The sequence below is a fragment of the Daphnia pulex genome, chromosome 8 (assembly GCF_021134715.1).
Source record: "Daphnia pulex isolate KAP4 chromosome 8, ASM2113471v1".
NCBI lineage: Eukaryota > Metazoa > Arthropoda > Branchiopoda > Diplostraca > Daphniidae > Daphnia > Daphnia pulex.
The window spans coordinates 9,534,762-9,548,920 of NC_060024.1; the positions used below are offsets into that span (position 1 = coordinate 9,534,762).

At 37.9% G+C, this 14,159-nt stretch overlaps 5 protein-coding genes across 9 annotated transcripts; all 5 read right to left on the minus strand.

Moving 5' to 3' along the window:
* Positions 1-10: 10 nt before the first annotated feature.
* On the minus strand, positions 11-916 carry LOC124200504 (AP-3 complex subunit sigma-2-like). The gene is made up of 4 exons (XM_046596775.1): positions 753-916; positions 601-692; positions 365-548; positions 11-298 (listed from the first exon to the last, which is right to left on the minus strand). Exons 1-4 carry the CDS (start codon positions 819-821, stop codon positions 74-76), a joined length of 570 nt encoding a protein of 189 aa, XP_046452731.1. The 5' UTR covers positions 822-916; the 3' UTR covers positions 11-73.
* A 345-nt stretch (positions 917-1,261) lies between these two features.
* Positions 1,262-2,477, minus strand: LOC124200505 (40S ribosomal protein S27). Its single transcript, XM_046596777.1, has 4 exons — positions 2,343-2,477; positions 1,976-2,084; positions 1,502-1,612; positions 1,262-1,386 (listed from the first exon to the last, which is right to left on the minus strand). Exons 1-4 carry the CDS (start codon positions 2,346-2,348, stop codon positions 1,358-1,360), a joined length of 255 nt encoding a protein of 84 aa, XP_046452733.1. The 5' UTR covers positions 2,349-2,477; the 3' UTR covers positions 1,262-1,357.
* Positions 2,478-2,925: 448 nt separating this feature from the next.
* Positions 2,926-6,593, minus strand: LOC124199267 (ralA-binding protein 1-like). 4 transcript variants are annotated; one of them, XM_046595030.1, is made up of 10 exons: positions 6,371-6,593; positions 5,219-5,722; positions 5,035-5,151; positions 4,824-4,968; positions 4,583-4,760; positions 4,379-4,509; positions 4,047-4,203; positions 3,374-3,984; positions 3,211-3,313; positions 2,926-3,138 (listed from the first exon to the last, which is right to left on the minus strand). In XM_046595030.1, exons 1-10 carry the CDS (start codon positions 6,543-6,545, stop codon positions 3,010-3,012), a joined length of 2,250 nt encoding a protein of 749 aa, XP_046450986.1. In that variant the 5' UTR covers positions 6,546-6,593; the 3' UTR covers positions 2,926-3,009. The 4 variants fall into 4 exon arrangements, with proteins under 4 accessions (XP_046450986.1, XP_046450987.1, XP_046450985.1 ...); XM_046595031.1 differs by lacking the exon at positions 6,371-6,593 and adding an exon at positions 6,253-6,335; XM_046595029.1 differs by lacking the exon at positions 6,371-6,593 and adding an exon at positions 5,917-6,303.
* A 24-nt stretch (positions 6,594-6,617) lies between these two features.
* LOC124199268 (cell division cycle protein 20 homolog) lies at positions 6,618-9,104 on the minus strand. 2 transcript variants are annotated; one of them, XM_046595034.1, is made up of 8 exons: positions 8,958-9,104; positions 8,664-8,823; positions 8,252-8,579; positions 8,088-8,193; positions 7,643-8,019; positions 7,461-7,585; positions 7,148-7,397; positions 6,618-7,082 (listed from the first exon to the last, which is right to left on the minus strand). In XM_046595034.1, coding segments are annotated over exons 1-8 (1,548 nt in total). In that variant the 5' UTR covers positions 8,959-9,104; the 3' UTR covers positions 6,618-6,881. The 2 variants fall into 2 exon arrangements, with proteins under 2 accessions (XP_046450990.1, XP_046450989.1); XM_046595033.1 differs by having other exon boundaries at positions 8,664-8,815; positions 8,958-9,085.
* A 446-nt stretch (positions 9,105-9,550) lies between these two features.
* On the minus strand, positions 9,551-12,943 carry LOC124199541 (transmembrane protein 245-like). The gene is made up of 10 exons (XM_046595374.1): positions 12,797-12,943; positions 11,565-12,732; positions 11,367-11,495; positions 11,136-11,306; positions 10,917-11,079; positions 10,819-10,857; positions 10,560-10,744; positions 10,400-10,500; positions 10,186-10,316; positions 9,551-10,118 (listed from the first exon to the last, which is right to left on the minus strand). The coding sequence occupies exons 2-10, from the start codon at positions 12,720-12,722 to the stop codon at positions 9,727-9,729; spliced, it is 2,469 nt and encodes an 822-aa protein (XP_046451330.1). The 5' UTR covers positions 12,723-12,732; positions 12,797-12,943; the 3' UTR covers positions 9,551-9,726.
* Positions 12,944-14,159: the final 1,216 nt, after the last annotated feature.

Genomic DNA, 14,159 nt, shown 5'->3' on the forward strand with positions numbered 1-14,159 from the left:
AACAGCATAATTTAAACGTATATATGGTGTATTTCAATACAGCAAAAATTATTTAGAATTGAGAGCCATTGCATTAGAATTTTAAGTCTTTGATAGCTTGAGGTAGATCTGGAAGTTTAATATCTTTTATCTGCTGAGGAATGTTGGGTAAATTAGGAAGATTCACATTCTTGAGGCTAATAAGCCCTGCTTCTGATTTTTCTAGTTTATTTTGATCTTCTATCCGACTTAAAATTTCAGACATGTTGGTCTCCAAAACCATTCCTCCCATGACTAACTCATTCAAGATGTAATGAACCTAGAAGATATCAAAATAGTAGAAAATTAAAAGACAATTGACAAGTGAAGGAATAAATAAATGTACCTTATCCACATGGAATATCAAATCCAGTTCACAAACATTTTCAAAGCAGCGATCCAAGGTTTCAACAAATACCTGAATGAGATCTAGTATACCTAACTCAGATTCAGAGGAATCAACACAGAACACAAAATATAAAGTAGCATAATGGCGATAGATCAATTTATAGTCAGATCCTCCTATCAAACTGAAATTCAGAATTAAAAACTATTTTTATAACAAATTATAACTAAACATACCTTCCACCTTCAAGGAAATTACAGACATTATCATCGCGCTTACTAACAAGCTGAAAAGTTTCACGAACAATCTGCTGTTGCATGTCTTCATTCTGTCACAACTTCACTTGTTAGTTTCAATAGTATAAAGCGCCTAAACGTTTTCAACTTACAAAATATTGGTAGAATTTGGATAAACGAGGTTTTCCATGATTGTTAAACACGAGTATAGCTTTGATCATTTCCGAAGAATTAGATTTCAAGAATGAAACAAGTACTCAGCACACACGATCTGTCAAGACAGACGAAACAAATAACGACAATTAGACATCTTGTGGTCAGATTTAGAACTTTGATTCCAAAATTTTAAATAAATAAATAGGAAATGTCAATGTCAGTCATAATGAAATATTTATTTTGGATAGTCGGACATTACTCGCAGGTTTAATTTTCATACATTGACTTTGTCCTTAATGTCACGACCGTAACGTGTCAATCGTCTGTTGCACAATAAGACGTCATATTAGCATTGCAGCATAGACATGTCCCAACATGTCCGCGGTTTTAAGATGTACCCTTTACGATTTGCGTGTTAGAAGGAATTATACGAGACTTGCCATGTTAAGGCTTATTTGCACAGATACACTTTATACTTTTCAGACAGTTAAACAAAGACTCAGAATAGCCTTGACAATGCAACTTGTATTCACTCTTTACATATGAATGGTATCTTAGATGAAGTACAATAAGGTGCAGCCAGGCCAAACTGCATATTTCTTCAATGTTGTTTCCTGCGGAAAGAGCAGCCTGAATAGAAAACGATTTGATTAGTTTTGCAAAGAAACTAACATGAATTCTGTTTAACATTCTACACTGCTACTTTCAGGAGACATCAAGATTATTGTTATATTGAATCATTTACCTTCAGTCAACCTGGCTCGTCCACCAGTTGGTTGACACAACACTGCTGAGCAGCCAGCACACACCACAACAGTCTGTGCATGGGAGAAAACCGTGGTGATCTTGTAACAGCCTAGGAACAAAGAAATGTATCACAACAAACATCATATACTGGTGTTTGAGCCATGTCTATAAAAAATATAAAATTAGACTGCCCCAGCTCACTTTGTGAATAACCCACTACAAATTTATCAATTCCCTTTACAATAGGTAATGCCTATTTTATTCATTTGTGTGAATTTCTCAAAACTGTTATGTCATTTTATCCATTCAGTTCTGCCAAGAATTTCCAAATAATGTTGCACTTTTTTTCTTCCAACTAATTCATATGAGAAAAAGCTGGACTATCATATGTGCATTCAAACAATCCCCGATGAGGTGTAGTTGCCTGGCAAAATTGATTTCATGAAATTTTAAGATATCAGATTATAGTTACCAGGGCACTTGACATCCATGAAATAACTGTTGGGATGTTGAACCAAACGCTTCAGCTTGTGCCGCCTGCGCTCCTCTTCCGGAGTAGGATGCAACAAATCACGTGCGAGCTGAAAATAAAAATTAACTCAATTAAGAGACGAAAAATCTTGTTTTTCTGTACACAGGAAGACATTTTTTTCAAGATAAAGATGGCCGCCATAGGGCCTCATGCGAGGGCACATGGCCCAATAAGAAGTAATACACGAGATCGACAAAGGAAATTTAAGAAGAATTATTGCAAGTACAAAACTTATTCGCTATTAGGTGAAAACAATTTGAGGATATCGTCAAACAACACAGAAAATATTTAAATTAAAGGGACTCACGGGCATCTTGTAAGGGAGCTCTCAGCCGGCTAAACACGTTTACGAAAAGAAGTGAAATTGTCTATTTCACTACGCTTGGCAATGGCTACACAAGGATGCTGGAGTGCCAGATGTCAGATAATCAATGCAAACCTAAATTATTTTGGTTCTATGAATGTGATAAATAATTAATTTACTGTCTAATTATATTTCTACTAATTAATATCGTAAAATGAACTTCTTTTATTTTGCGATTGTATTTCAGTTAAATTTGTAAAAAAAAATTCAATGCAAAAAGTGCCACCTGGCGTCAAATTTTTCAGTCTATTAAAAGCAACTTTAAAAAATAGCGCGTAGTGTTTTCTTTTATCGAAACAACTTTTATCGCAAGCACAAACGCAAATCTATCAATCAAATATTAGCACTCAAGAATCAAGAATGATTGAACTAATCGGAGTTTAAGACAAAAAGTGAAAAGTCTTAACGTCTTTAAATAGTAAACATCTTTTTTTTTAATAGAACCCTAACTGATTACGGAATTTTCGGAATTGACTTCATTCAACACACCTTATAAATACTTTTGTTGCTTACAATGAAAGGTAAGTTAGTTTTTAAAAGCATTTATTTGAACAAAAACGACAAGCAATAGGACAAAAGTGACAATTCACTGATTATACAGCGAAAAGATTTAAGTGATAATTCCGTTTCCACCAGTTAGTAATTTTGTCCTTTCCTCGCGTAATCGCAGCTGAGCTCTAAACTTTAAGCATGCCTCTCCCACTTCTTCGATTTGATTTTGCAGCAACATGTTCTGTTCCTATAAATTTAAAACAAAATCATTGAAAAATTTACTATAAGAGACACAGATCTACACTACAGTTAAACCTACCTCTAATTGACGGTTTTCACGCAGCACTTCAGCTAAAAGCTGTTCTTGTTCTTCTTCACCTACATCAAGACCTTCATCATCTTCAGAGCTGTCACTCCATGATCTGAAACACAAATCAAGCATTCTAATCTTATTACAATTGACATAGACTTAACTTAATTACGTTGTATTTTCTGCTAGAATTTCCTGTAGTCTTTCCACAGACTTGCGCTCCTTCTCGATGGCTTCAGCGAGCTTTTCGATAATCTTTTCTCGTTCATGATTTTCAATCATGAGGAGCAGTTCCAGTTCTTGTTCAGTCGTTAACGGTGTTTCAAATTTTGCAGCCTTCCACACACCATTTTTATCGGATAGATTTGATTCCGTCGGAAGACCACTAATTTCAATAACTGTAACATGATTAGAAACTTCTGTTGGTTCTACGGGCGAGGGCTCTTCTGGAATGCTATCAGAATCTTGTTCGTGAACGTCAACCTGAAGCGTCTGACATTTCTGTGAATCCTGTTCCTGCTCAACAATGTCCTTTTCGTTGCAAGATTCAGGATCAGCAGTTCCAGATTCAGCCAACTGAGTGGCCTCTTCGGCAGATATTTTTGTAGGAAGAGCCAGCTCCAGTCGTAACTCAACGTCGTGTCCGCTTGATCCTGCATCTTGCAAATCCTGTGGTTTTCCAGCTCCTGAAGGCGCATTCTGGGACGCAGTAGGGGCAGAAGTAACAGTGGTCGGTGCTTGATGTTTTAATTGTCTTTTGAGTTGCGTAACGATTCGCTGTGCCTGAGTAGCAAGTAAAATTATTTTAAATTCAGTTATCGATGAAGACGGGAGAGCAGTCTTACTTCCCAAAGCTGTTCCTCACGGTGTTTCGCCACAGAACCGACACTCATCTCGCCATGGATCTGTGCCAACAGGGATTCTTGTTTCTTCAGCTCAGTTGCCATAGCCTCCAAGTCATCGGGTAAACTAACCCCAACGCCCGATAGAGGTGGGATGTACCTAAAATTGACAAGTGTAAAATTTCAAACTAAGGCTTTAAAAACCAAGCGGATGATCCGCCCACTTCCTTTGTGAGCTGCATCCTATCTACAGACCACACAATAAATAAGAGAAAGGCTACAAATTTAACACACGATAGTTCTTATAGAAACTTTAAGTCAATCGGTTGAATTACTTTATTATCTGAGTGCCTGCAAAAAGTGACCGACTATATGCGAAAAGGCACCCCAAGACACGGTGAGTCAAGTTCAGCGTTGGGCACAGAACGATGCTAAGATTTTGCACGTTCATCTTATTAAATCGCTCCTAGAAACAGCAAATATCAAGATTGACGTCAAACGACAAAAAATAAATATTGCTTTCTTGATGATCTGTCTACCTTTTCTATAACGTGTTCCATGAGCACCATCAACCAGGATAACAAAGTTTTATTGTGTACTGGCAATTGCCGGATTAGACCGCTAAAAGTCTCTTCTTGCAGTTGACTATCTTTAATGGAAGAGGCATCTTCAAATTTAGACAAAAGTTCATTAGTCAAAATATTATCGGGCAGTTCCCTAGAAACAGAATCCACAGTGTTATTGCATATGAAATAAAGGGGAATATTTGTCATTATGTACCGTAAATACTGCTTCAAAAGACTTGCTATAATTGGAGGATCGACGTCTTTTAATAAAACATTTTCTCTGTTGTTGTACGCACGTCGCATTTCAACTACACGGGTCTTGAGGCCGGAACTACGGAAAATTCCTTCTTGCTGCAACCCTAAATCGAATATGAAACCAAGTTTTATTTTTATTTTTTGGGAGTTAATTGGATACAATTATTTACCGTGCTCTTCGATATAGTCGATACAACAACGAACTACAACAGGTAAATCTATACCATCATGACAACGACTTCTTTGAACGGCTAGCTCTAAAGGCACGCCAAAAACAGGCAAATCATCTGTAAAAAAATGTTCATATTAGAATTGTAACTGATAATAACAATAATGAAAAATAAAATATATTACCTTCAAGGGAAGTGTGAGGCTTGATTTTCTTAATCTTGTCTTTGATTTTCAGTTTGTTTTTTATATCTTTGCCTTTTGCATCCTTTTCTTTATCCTTCACCTTAGTTTCTTTCTCTTTGACTTTTGTCTCTTTTTCTTTTTCTTTCTCCTTTTCTTTTTTTTCTTTCTTCTTGTCAGATTTGTCTTGTTTGCTGGTTTCATCTCTTAATTCTTTTGGAGAAACGTCACTTTCCTTGGACAATTTTCGATCTTTGTCCTTTTTCTTTTCTTTCTCATCCTCTTTGCTCTTCTTTTCTTTTCGACTGGAAAACTTGAACGAACGTTTTTTCCCTTTGAAGGGACTCTTCACTTCCATTTCTGATTCTTCTGGTGAACTTTCTCCATCCAAAGCTGCGTAACCTTTATCTTTATCCTTTTTCTTGTCTTTTTCTTTGTCTTCTTTATCTTTCTTTTTGGCTCCAAGTTTACCTTCCTTGAATTTACCAGGTTTCTCTTCAAAATCACCTGTTGAACACATTACACAACAATCAGGGGCAAGTTCTAACGAAATGATTGACCACCAAAAACCAAGACAAGAAAGAGCAGGAAGGAGAGATTAAGTCATGCAGGTTTTTCTTTTAAATGTTTTCCTTGTTCATGCAAATAAGTGTAGGAAAAAAATATAAAAGCATATGTTTAGCCTGCATTCAGCTACTCACGGTCACTATCTCCACTCTCCTTACTTGAATCACCTTCCCCTGTAACTGTTTCCAATGTGTACAAACCAGAAGTATCTGCACCCAAATTGATCTCCATAGCTGAGTTAAAATAATTAACCAAACCTCAACCAATTTTTCACAAATATACTGCCTGCACCGATATGAATGTCAGTTACTCTCACGCGATTGCAAATAATAAGACAGCATCACATAATCATCATAATCAAAATACAATATCCCTTTTTCAAGTACCAAAATATTAAGCACACACGACGAAGCTGCTTTTAGGTACTGCTGTGTAAAAAAGCAAACAATATTTACGTATTTATTATTTACTTTCTGTCACTTTGAAGACGATTTTGACTTGGTATGTTATTACGTATCGTTATGCTGAACCAATCGATATTTACCATAGGTTGCGATACAAAAAAAAAACCGCTTCCTTATAACTTACCGTCGTCATCGTAGTAGTCGTTTGTTCCACACATGAATGTTAAATAAATGTCATAGAAATGAAGTAAACTGAAAACTTCTAACTTTCTAAGTAACTTATAGAAATTTACTTTTCCAACTAAACAACCAAACCAAGTGTTGCACAATATCGGGTTTCGCCGGGCTGTTCGTCTCATAAAATTTTCATGACACGTTGGTCACGTTCTGGAATCTCGTGACATTACAACCAATAAATTGAAAACTTTAAATTTTAAGAAGGAATTTGGTGGGTGTATTCATTTCAAATTCAAACTCTGTTTGAGTGGCTATAAAATTACAATTAGGACAAAAATCTTATCATTAAAAACACTAAAACCATAAAATTGAGCGTTAAAAGACACAAATTTGATTCATTTGGCAGGGAACTGTCAAAGATTCTCGTCTAATTGATATATTATCGTGCTTGAGAGTTAAAAACCAAGTAATTTGAGTGAATCAAGAATTCGCATAATAAAAGCGTCGTCTTAAGTAAGTCATCGGAAATTGGACATGGCGTCAAGAGCAGACCTAGGCTCATTTCTACGGCCAGCTGTTCCTTTCTTTTTGTTCGGGTCAGTCTGAAAACAATTCCACAGTCGCAGGGTTTCATCCGCTCCGGCGCTCATTACAGCCGTCTCACCAGGTGACATGGCCAGATGAAGGATACGCTCATCATGACCGGTCAATTCTGCAACCTATTTCAAAAGAAGATCGTCAGAGGAGTGAGCCATAAAAGAAAATCAAAACAAAAACTACAGACCTTGGCCTTGGTAGGATATTTCCAGATTTGCAAAGTGTGATTTGGGAATCCATGAGATGAAATAATTTCCTGGTATTCCGTATTCCAAAAGATGCCAGAAACTTGACTTTTCGTGTCAATGGTGTCAACACATTCACCGACGTTCATGTTCCAGAGCTTGATGGAGCGATCGTTGCTGCCACCGCCAGTAGCTAGTAACCTGTTTTGCCACGGACACCACGCCATTCCTTTAACGGCAGCTTGATGTTGACTGCAGAGGAAAAATTTAACAAATTTTAATATGAATTAAACTTAAAATACGAACTAAACATACTTGAACACATGAACAGGAGTGTTTCTAGTGGTTTGACCAGTTGTTCCCTCCCAGATATGGACGAGGTTGTCGTTTCCACCACTAGCGAGATATCTGTGGTCTCCAGACCATTTTAGTGAACATACCTTTCCATATTAAATAAAGATTTAGAAAATTAAAACAAACGACTGAAACTGATTTACCTCTTGAGTGTGTCCTTCCAGGGATGCAACTAAATGCTGTGGAATTCGTACGTCGTGATGGAATATAAGACCACTTCGTGAACCGCTCGACAGGACGTGTTCGTTCCACGCTAGGACGCCAATACGTGCAGCGTGACCAGCCATTGTACGCAATCTTCTTTGTTGCTGGATGTCCCATAATTCGACACTGCCGGTGTTGAGGCCGATCGCCAGGTAGCTTCCGTCTTGGGTAAACTGTACTGAGGATATGTAGTTATCTTCACCTTCACACTCCATCAGCTCTTGGATATCCCCTGAAGCGGCGTTCCAAAGATAGACTTGTTTGTCTAATGCGACGCTAATAAAATTAGTTTGGGACCAATCCAAAAGATTCAGATCTATATAGAAAGAAAAAAAAATGCATGAAAAATAAAAAACTGTGAGAAAGAATACTATGAAAACTTACAATAATCGTTCATCATTGCTGGTGCGTCAAGAACCCGGTCAGCAGTGTTAGGAATGAACCGGTTGGAAGGCTTCTTTTGTGCAGATGCAGTGGCAGAGTAAAGAGCCTATAAATAACCATAGAAGTAAGTAATGGTCAGCTGTAACGTGAATTGCTGAAAATACCTTCTGATGATTGATGTAGGCCTCCTGAGGCTTTGGAATTTGAACGGTTTGGTAAGAAAGAACACGATCACCAGAAGATTCTTCTGAAGTCATTTTGTGATGAGCAGCCTCAAAGTCAGTGGTGCTTCTGGAGGGCACCATTCGGTCACCAAGTATGTTCTGAGGTTTCCGGCAAGCGCCACCACCTACACCAGGGCTCTTCCAACTGTTGGGCTTCCCTAATGTGGGTCCTTGAGTCATTTTGGGTGTCTTGTTATTGCTGAAAGAAGTTTCTGTTCTTTTGGGGGTTTTCGCCACCACACTTTGAGAGTTTGTGGAACAGTTCAAACTATATTTGAAACAAACCAAGATTTTTCAGTAAAATATGCAGCACACAAAGGCAAACAAAGAAAAGACAGGTGGAACACATTACCTCATATTGATGCTGCCATTACACAGAGATTTGCCTAATTTGGCTGATTGGTCATGTTTGGCTGAAGAATGGTGATTCTCTTTCTTGTTGGACATCAAATTCACTTCACTTAAATTCATTGTGATTGCTCGTAATCTGTTTTCAATTGAGAACTGAGCCACTGAAAGAAGGCGTGCAAAAGTCAGTTAGAAACATTCGATCTTTGTTCTATAATCTTATCATTAAATGGTGTCGGTAGATAAACTGTAAAGACAATCTCTCTTTTACTACAAAGAAATAAAAAGTTATACTTACTAGTCAGGTATATATATCATAGAGTAACTGGAAAGTGCATAGGGCAAATGCTAGTCGTGAATGGAGGTCCAAACGGTTGTTAAGCTCGACGAGAAATCTAAAATCTTAAAGGGACAAATTTTCAAACTGGACAGGGTCGGCGTTGCCAATTGGACGTAAAGAGCAACATAATTAACAATGCGATTTTAGTCATTTCGTGTTTTATAAATTATAGCAGAAGTTATGAAAATTTTAAAATTGAAATTAATTATTTTTGTATTAGGATCTAAAAAATCATTAAAAATTTAAAAACATAACGGCATATAACCTTATCAAATATAAAAATGCAACTATGTAGTTGTAGTGCCAGTAATTTCCGATAGAGGCACATGAGGAGGTAATGGCGGGAAGCCGGGAATATGATAGATTACTTTGTATTTCAATTTGAACTGCCAATTTAATGTTGTTGTTTTTTCTGTTCATTCATTCATTCAATGGATGCTATGAACGTTGGGCTTTTCTTACGTTATATATTCGTATTACATGGTTTTAGTAGACTCAAACCATTAAATATGACTGAGGTGGAGAACAACAAAATTTATTCTGGAAAGAAATATTGTCCGGAATTATATTTTATCACATCATGTAACAATTTACCACAACTAAGACCAATTTCTGCGTTATGTTTGAAATTTACACGAACAAAATTGACGGTTTGACGGATGATGACTAACAAAGGTGGGTGTAAAGTTGCATTCCATTTAAATACTTTTTTTTTTCTTTTTAGAAATTAACCAACGGTGTCTGTCCTCAGTAAACGGCGGTGGAACCACCGAGCGTTACTTCCGGTGACGGCAGTGGCTTGACTTTCTGTAACGAGAGAAGAGTACATGCTGACAGCAACAAGTAGGACACAGAGAAGGAGAGGTCCTATTATTGCTCCCTCAAAACCTAACCAAAATATGCCACCTGCTACAGCTAAGCCTGTTAGATAAGGATGTCCGCCACCCTTGATTTCAGCATAGAAGGAAGCATCAACTAGTAACGTCGGTGCAAACTGGAAAAAGATTAGTAGTAGGGCTTCAACTCCACGGCTTTGGGCCAGCCAAAGATCCAATGCGGCTGGAAGGGCAGCCCAGTAGGTGCCAAGGAACGGCACAGCTCCCAAAAGAGCAGCCAAAGCTTAAACCGAGAGAATGTTAATAGTCAGTAAAAGGAAAAAGCAGGCCAAAATATAAATGCCACTTACCAACTGGGATAACCACAAAATTTACGCCAAAAATGGTATGAATCAGCCATGTCCACAAACCGTAAAAAGCGGCCAGTTTAAGGGAAGCCATACAAACTGTAGTGATAGCTTCTTCCATTGCAGTGCCTAGTCTGTTGTTTTGTTAAGTAAATAATGAAGTTAGATCTAAACAAAAAATAAGCGAAATTAAATGTAGATGATTTCAGTCACGTACGTATTGCCTCCTCCAGGACTCAAGAAACTGACCATCTGTATAGGTTTATATTGCGAGTCACTGGCAACTAATAAATAGTAGAGTGCAGTCAAGAAAACTACCTAAACAACAATACCACATCGTAAAAAGTAAGCAATAATTAATTGCGAAATATGTTTACCCCGTTAACGAAGAAGTTTAAAATAGCAGTTCCACCGCCCATCAAGACTGACAAAATGGCAGTGGTAGACTTAAAGACAAGACTTAAATTGCCCTTAAGAATAGTCCAGATTGAATCGAGAATCGAAAATATTGAACCAATGTTTTCCCTTCCATAATTAACTAGCACTGTTACGTTCAGAAAATCTAGAAAAAGAATATAGTAAAAATTAAGCAATTATAAGTAAAATTAAGCTTTCAAATTTTAAATTGAAATGTACCTTGAGATAATCGTCGAAATAATGGAGGTTTGGTTGCATCTACGATAAATGAATAATCAAGAAAAAGCCTTATTAGTGTGATACTGTTAACAAAATACTTGAGTGGAAATTGTTATCGATTGAAGCTGAAGACAATTTTGTAATTGGCGTCGATTCTCCTTGAGTTAGCCACGCCCTTTGCACCCGATCTAACGCTTCGGATATTATCTTTTCGATTTGTGCTGCCCGAGCAGGATCCTTCTCGTTGATACTGTTCATGACCTGACACAGAGTTGAATCTTTTAATTGATTAAGTTTACAAAAATTTGTTGGCGTACCAGTGTAGCAATTCCTGTTTTCCCGTAAGAGTAAGCGTTATCAACCACAGATCCCAGATCGATCATCTTATCGATGCCTTGCGGAAGCCACTGTTGCGCATCTGGATTATTCAGAGTTTGATTTGCCAGACTCGTTCCGAATCGTAACAAATGAACGCTCTCGCCGTATATCTAAATAGATAAACATTTGGCGTTGTGAAACAATGGGCTTTTTTTTTGAAAGTACAGTACCTGAACAGCAGCAAATACAGATGCGAGAATGGTGAGTATAACGACAATGCAAATTAAGAAAACCGTCACGACTGCGTCAAGTTGGTGAATTAGTCGTTCAATCAGTTTCCGATCTAAGTAAACTACCGCCTGAATAAAATTGAATAAATAAAATAATTAGTTTTGGACTGGTTCGACGAACATTTATGTAATACTGACCTTGTAGATCCGTTGAAGTGGCAAAGGGAAAACTTGATCTTTATGATCGGTGAAACATCGTGAAACGTAATCGATGAGTTTGGATTTGTGGAATGCAAGGAAACTCCAGATACTGAAATACGAGCCCCACGCTTTGACGATGAAATACACAAGTGGTATTGGCACGAAATGGAGTAACCACATGTGCCTCCAGAGTTGAACGGCGAGGCATGCCCACAAGGCTCGGAGTATGTAACGGTTGCTAGACGATGCCTTTAGTGTTGCGTCTTCTACGGCTGTGGGGGTAGTTAGAGATGATATTGCAGAGGCGATGATGTGACTCTTCATCAAGCGAGTCAGACTGTTTTGCAGTTTCGGAGTGCTGACATTGAGGGCTATTTCGTCTTTTTCAAGGGGTTTACTAGGGTTGTTGTTGCTGGTGGAAGTATTAGGAATTTCATCAACAAGCCAACCCCAGTGAATGGCAAAAGCTACGGTGATTAAACACAATAAGGGAACTACTACAACAATACTCCAAGAGCCAAGAGAGATCAAAACAAAGATGAAGAATAGCACCCAGCCTGTCATGACAGAGATGTCACGTCTTTGATGTCCAATTACAGTGATAAACATTCCAACTAATCCAAAGAAACATGTTGCTACAACTGGTTGGAAAAGACTTTCAGTTGAGACAGATATATGCTGAAAAGCAGTAGCCACATGCTCATACACATAGACAAAGTCAGAAAACGAATAGTACTGATTAAAAATATGGACTAAAGGGAAGCTGACAGTGAGTATTAGAATTGATTTCAAATTGTTGATTAAAGTGTTTCCCATCCATTCAGCACTCATGTTAACAACTTGCAAAGGAACTGAAAGGAACCCAAAAATGAGAAGAGTATTTTCTTCCTGCAATTGGGATAACCAGTTGCAGGTAGCGACAGCTGACTTCTGTTTGATAGGATGCAAGACTGAACCAACTAACATAGCCCACAATAGCGGTTTAACAAATGGCTCCAAGATGAAGTAAACCGCCATAGTTGCGCCGGCCATCATGATGAACAAGAAGATTGCCGCAACATTGTAAAATGCCTGTTTCATGGCCTCTTCATGTCCTCTGGGAAGTAAACTTATCACACGCTCCACGAAGGGCGATCGAAGATCGGGAGTATTCATCTTCGTTAACCTTTAACAAACGTTCGATAAATTTCAAGTTTTATGGAATGGCTTTCACTACACTGGGTACTTACGTAATTCCCCTGCACAGTTTAATGACTGACAACAATCAGATCGACAAAAAGTTCGCAAAAATCGAACTTTTGATAGTAGCCTTCAAGTTCATGGCGATTGACTTGTATTGACGTAAAGTTTCGTCAGCTAGTGTTTTTATTTGAAATCTCACGGGGTTGCCAAATGTGTTTATTTAAGAAATATATATTTTTAAAAATTGTAATTTTTATTTGTTTTCATTTTTTTATCATGTTTATTATATTTACACGACTAATCTTTAGATGATACAAATATCACAATTTTCATTTTGCGAAGAATAATTACCAAAATGAAGTAAAAATTACAAAGGAGAACAAGGAAGTGAAGGAACAGACCAAGAATATGTGTTTCTGTTTGTGTGTGCGTGTTGCTGACGCGAAATTTTATTTGAGACGACACTTCAATACAAGGTTAAGTTTCCAATGTAATTTAAGTAGCGGCGGAGGACGTATTAATGCAAACAGACTAGATGGTGACTAAAAAACACAGCATATGCAGTCACACAGTGACCTTCGAGAGTGACACGTCAGCGACACGAAGAGTGAAGAAGTTTAAACTCCAAGGGGAGGAAAGAAACCTAATAAGCATAGTTTACCATAGGGGTAAGGCTAATGACGGATAACAAGAATCAATGAATATGTGAGAAGAACTCGTCGTCGTCGTTGCAAACCCAAAAGAAAGTTATCGATTAGATTTACATTTGAAACAAGAAACAAACGTTCGAAATTCTTTGCGCCGAAACCTTTGCGCAAATATCTACATTTTGTTAAAGTTTCTTTTGTTTGGGAAAATATTGATTCAGCGGAAAGCCAAGTTAATGGTACACTCTTGCATACGTAATGGGGACCCTTCGTCGTCCTGCTTTGTTGCTCCTTTTCGGTCGGCTGGGACAAAAGCAACAAAAGCGCATCGGCCTATACATTACCTATTCGCATAGTCGCGGGAATAAACCTGTCAGTTGCATCCAATTTGTGGTTGAATGACTCCCCCGTTCGTTCGACTGAAGGAATCAAATAAATACATCACGAAACCCAAGTTGCCGATTTGAATTTCCCCCTTTTTTGGGCAAAGCGGCGGTAAAAATTTAACCAATCAATCACCCATCAGCATTTTGAATTACATCCTCGTCGGCCATGCGAGTGCTGTGTAGTAAATCAGAAACTAGCGGGGATTTCCACTTCTTGTACGAGTCCTCTGATTAATAATGAAATTGTAAGCTCTCGGTTATGTAATTCAATAATTATCTTGCGCTAGCAAAACAGGGCTGCCTTGTTGCTCTACCTAATAACCGAGACAGCCGCTTTGGTATTCAGTGACACGAATTTTAATCCGCGACGTCGAACG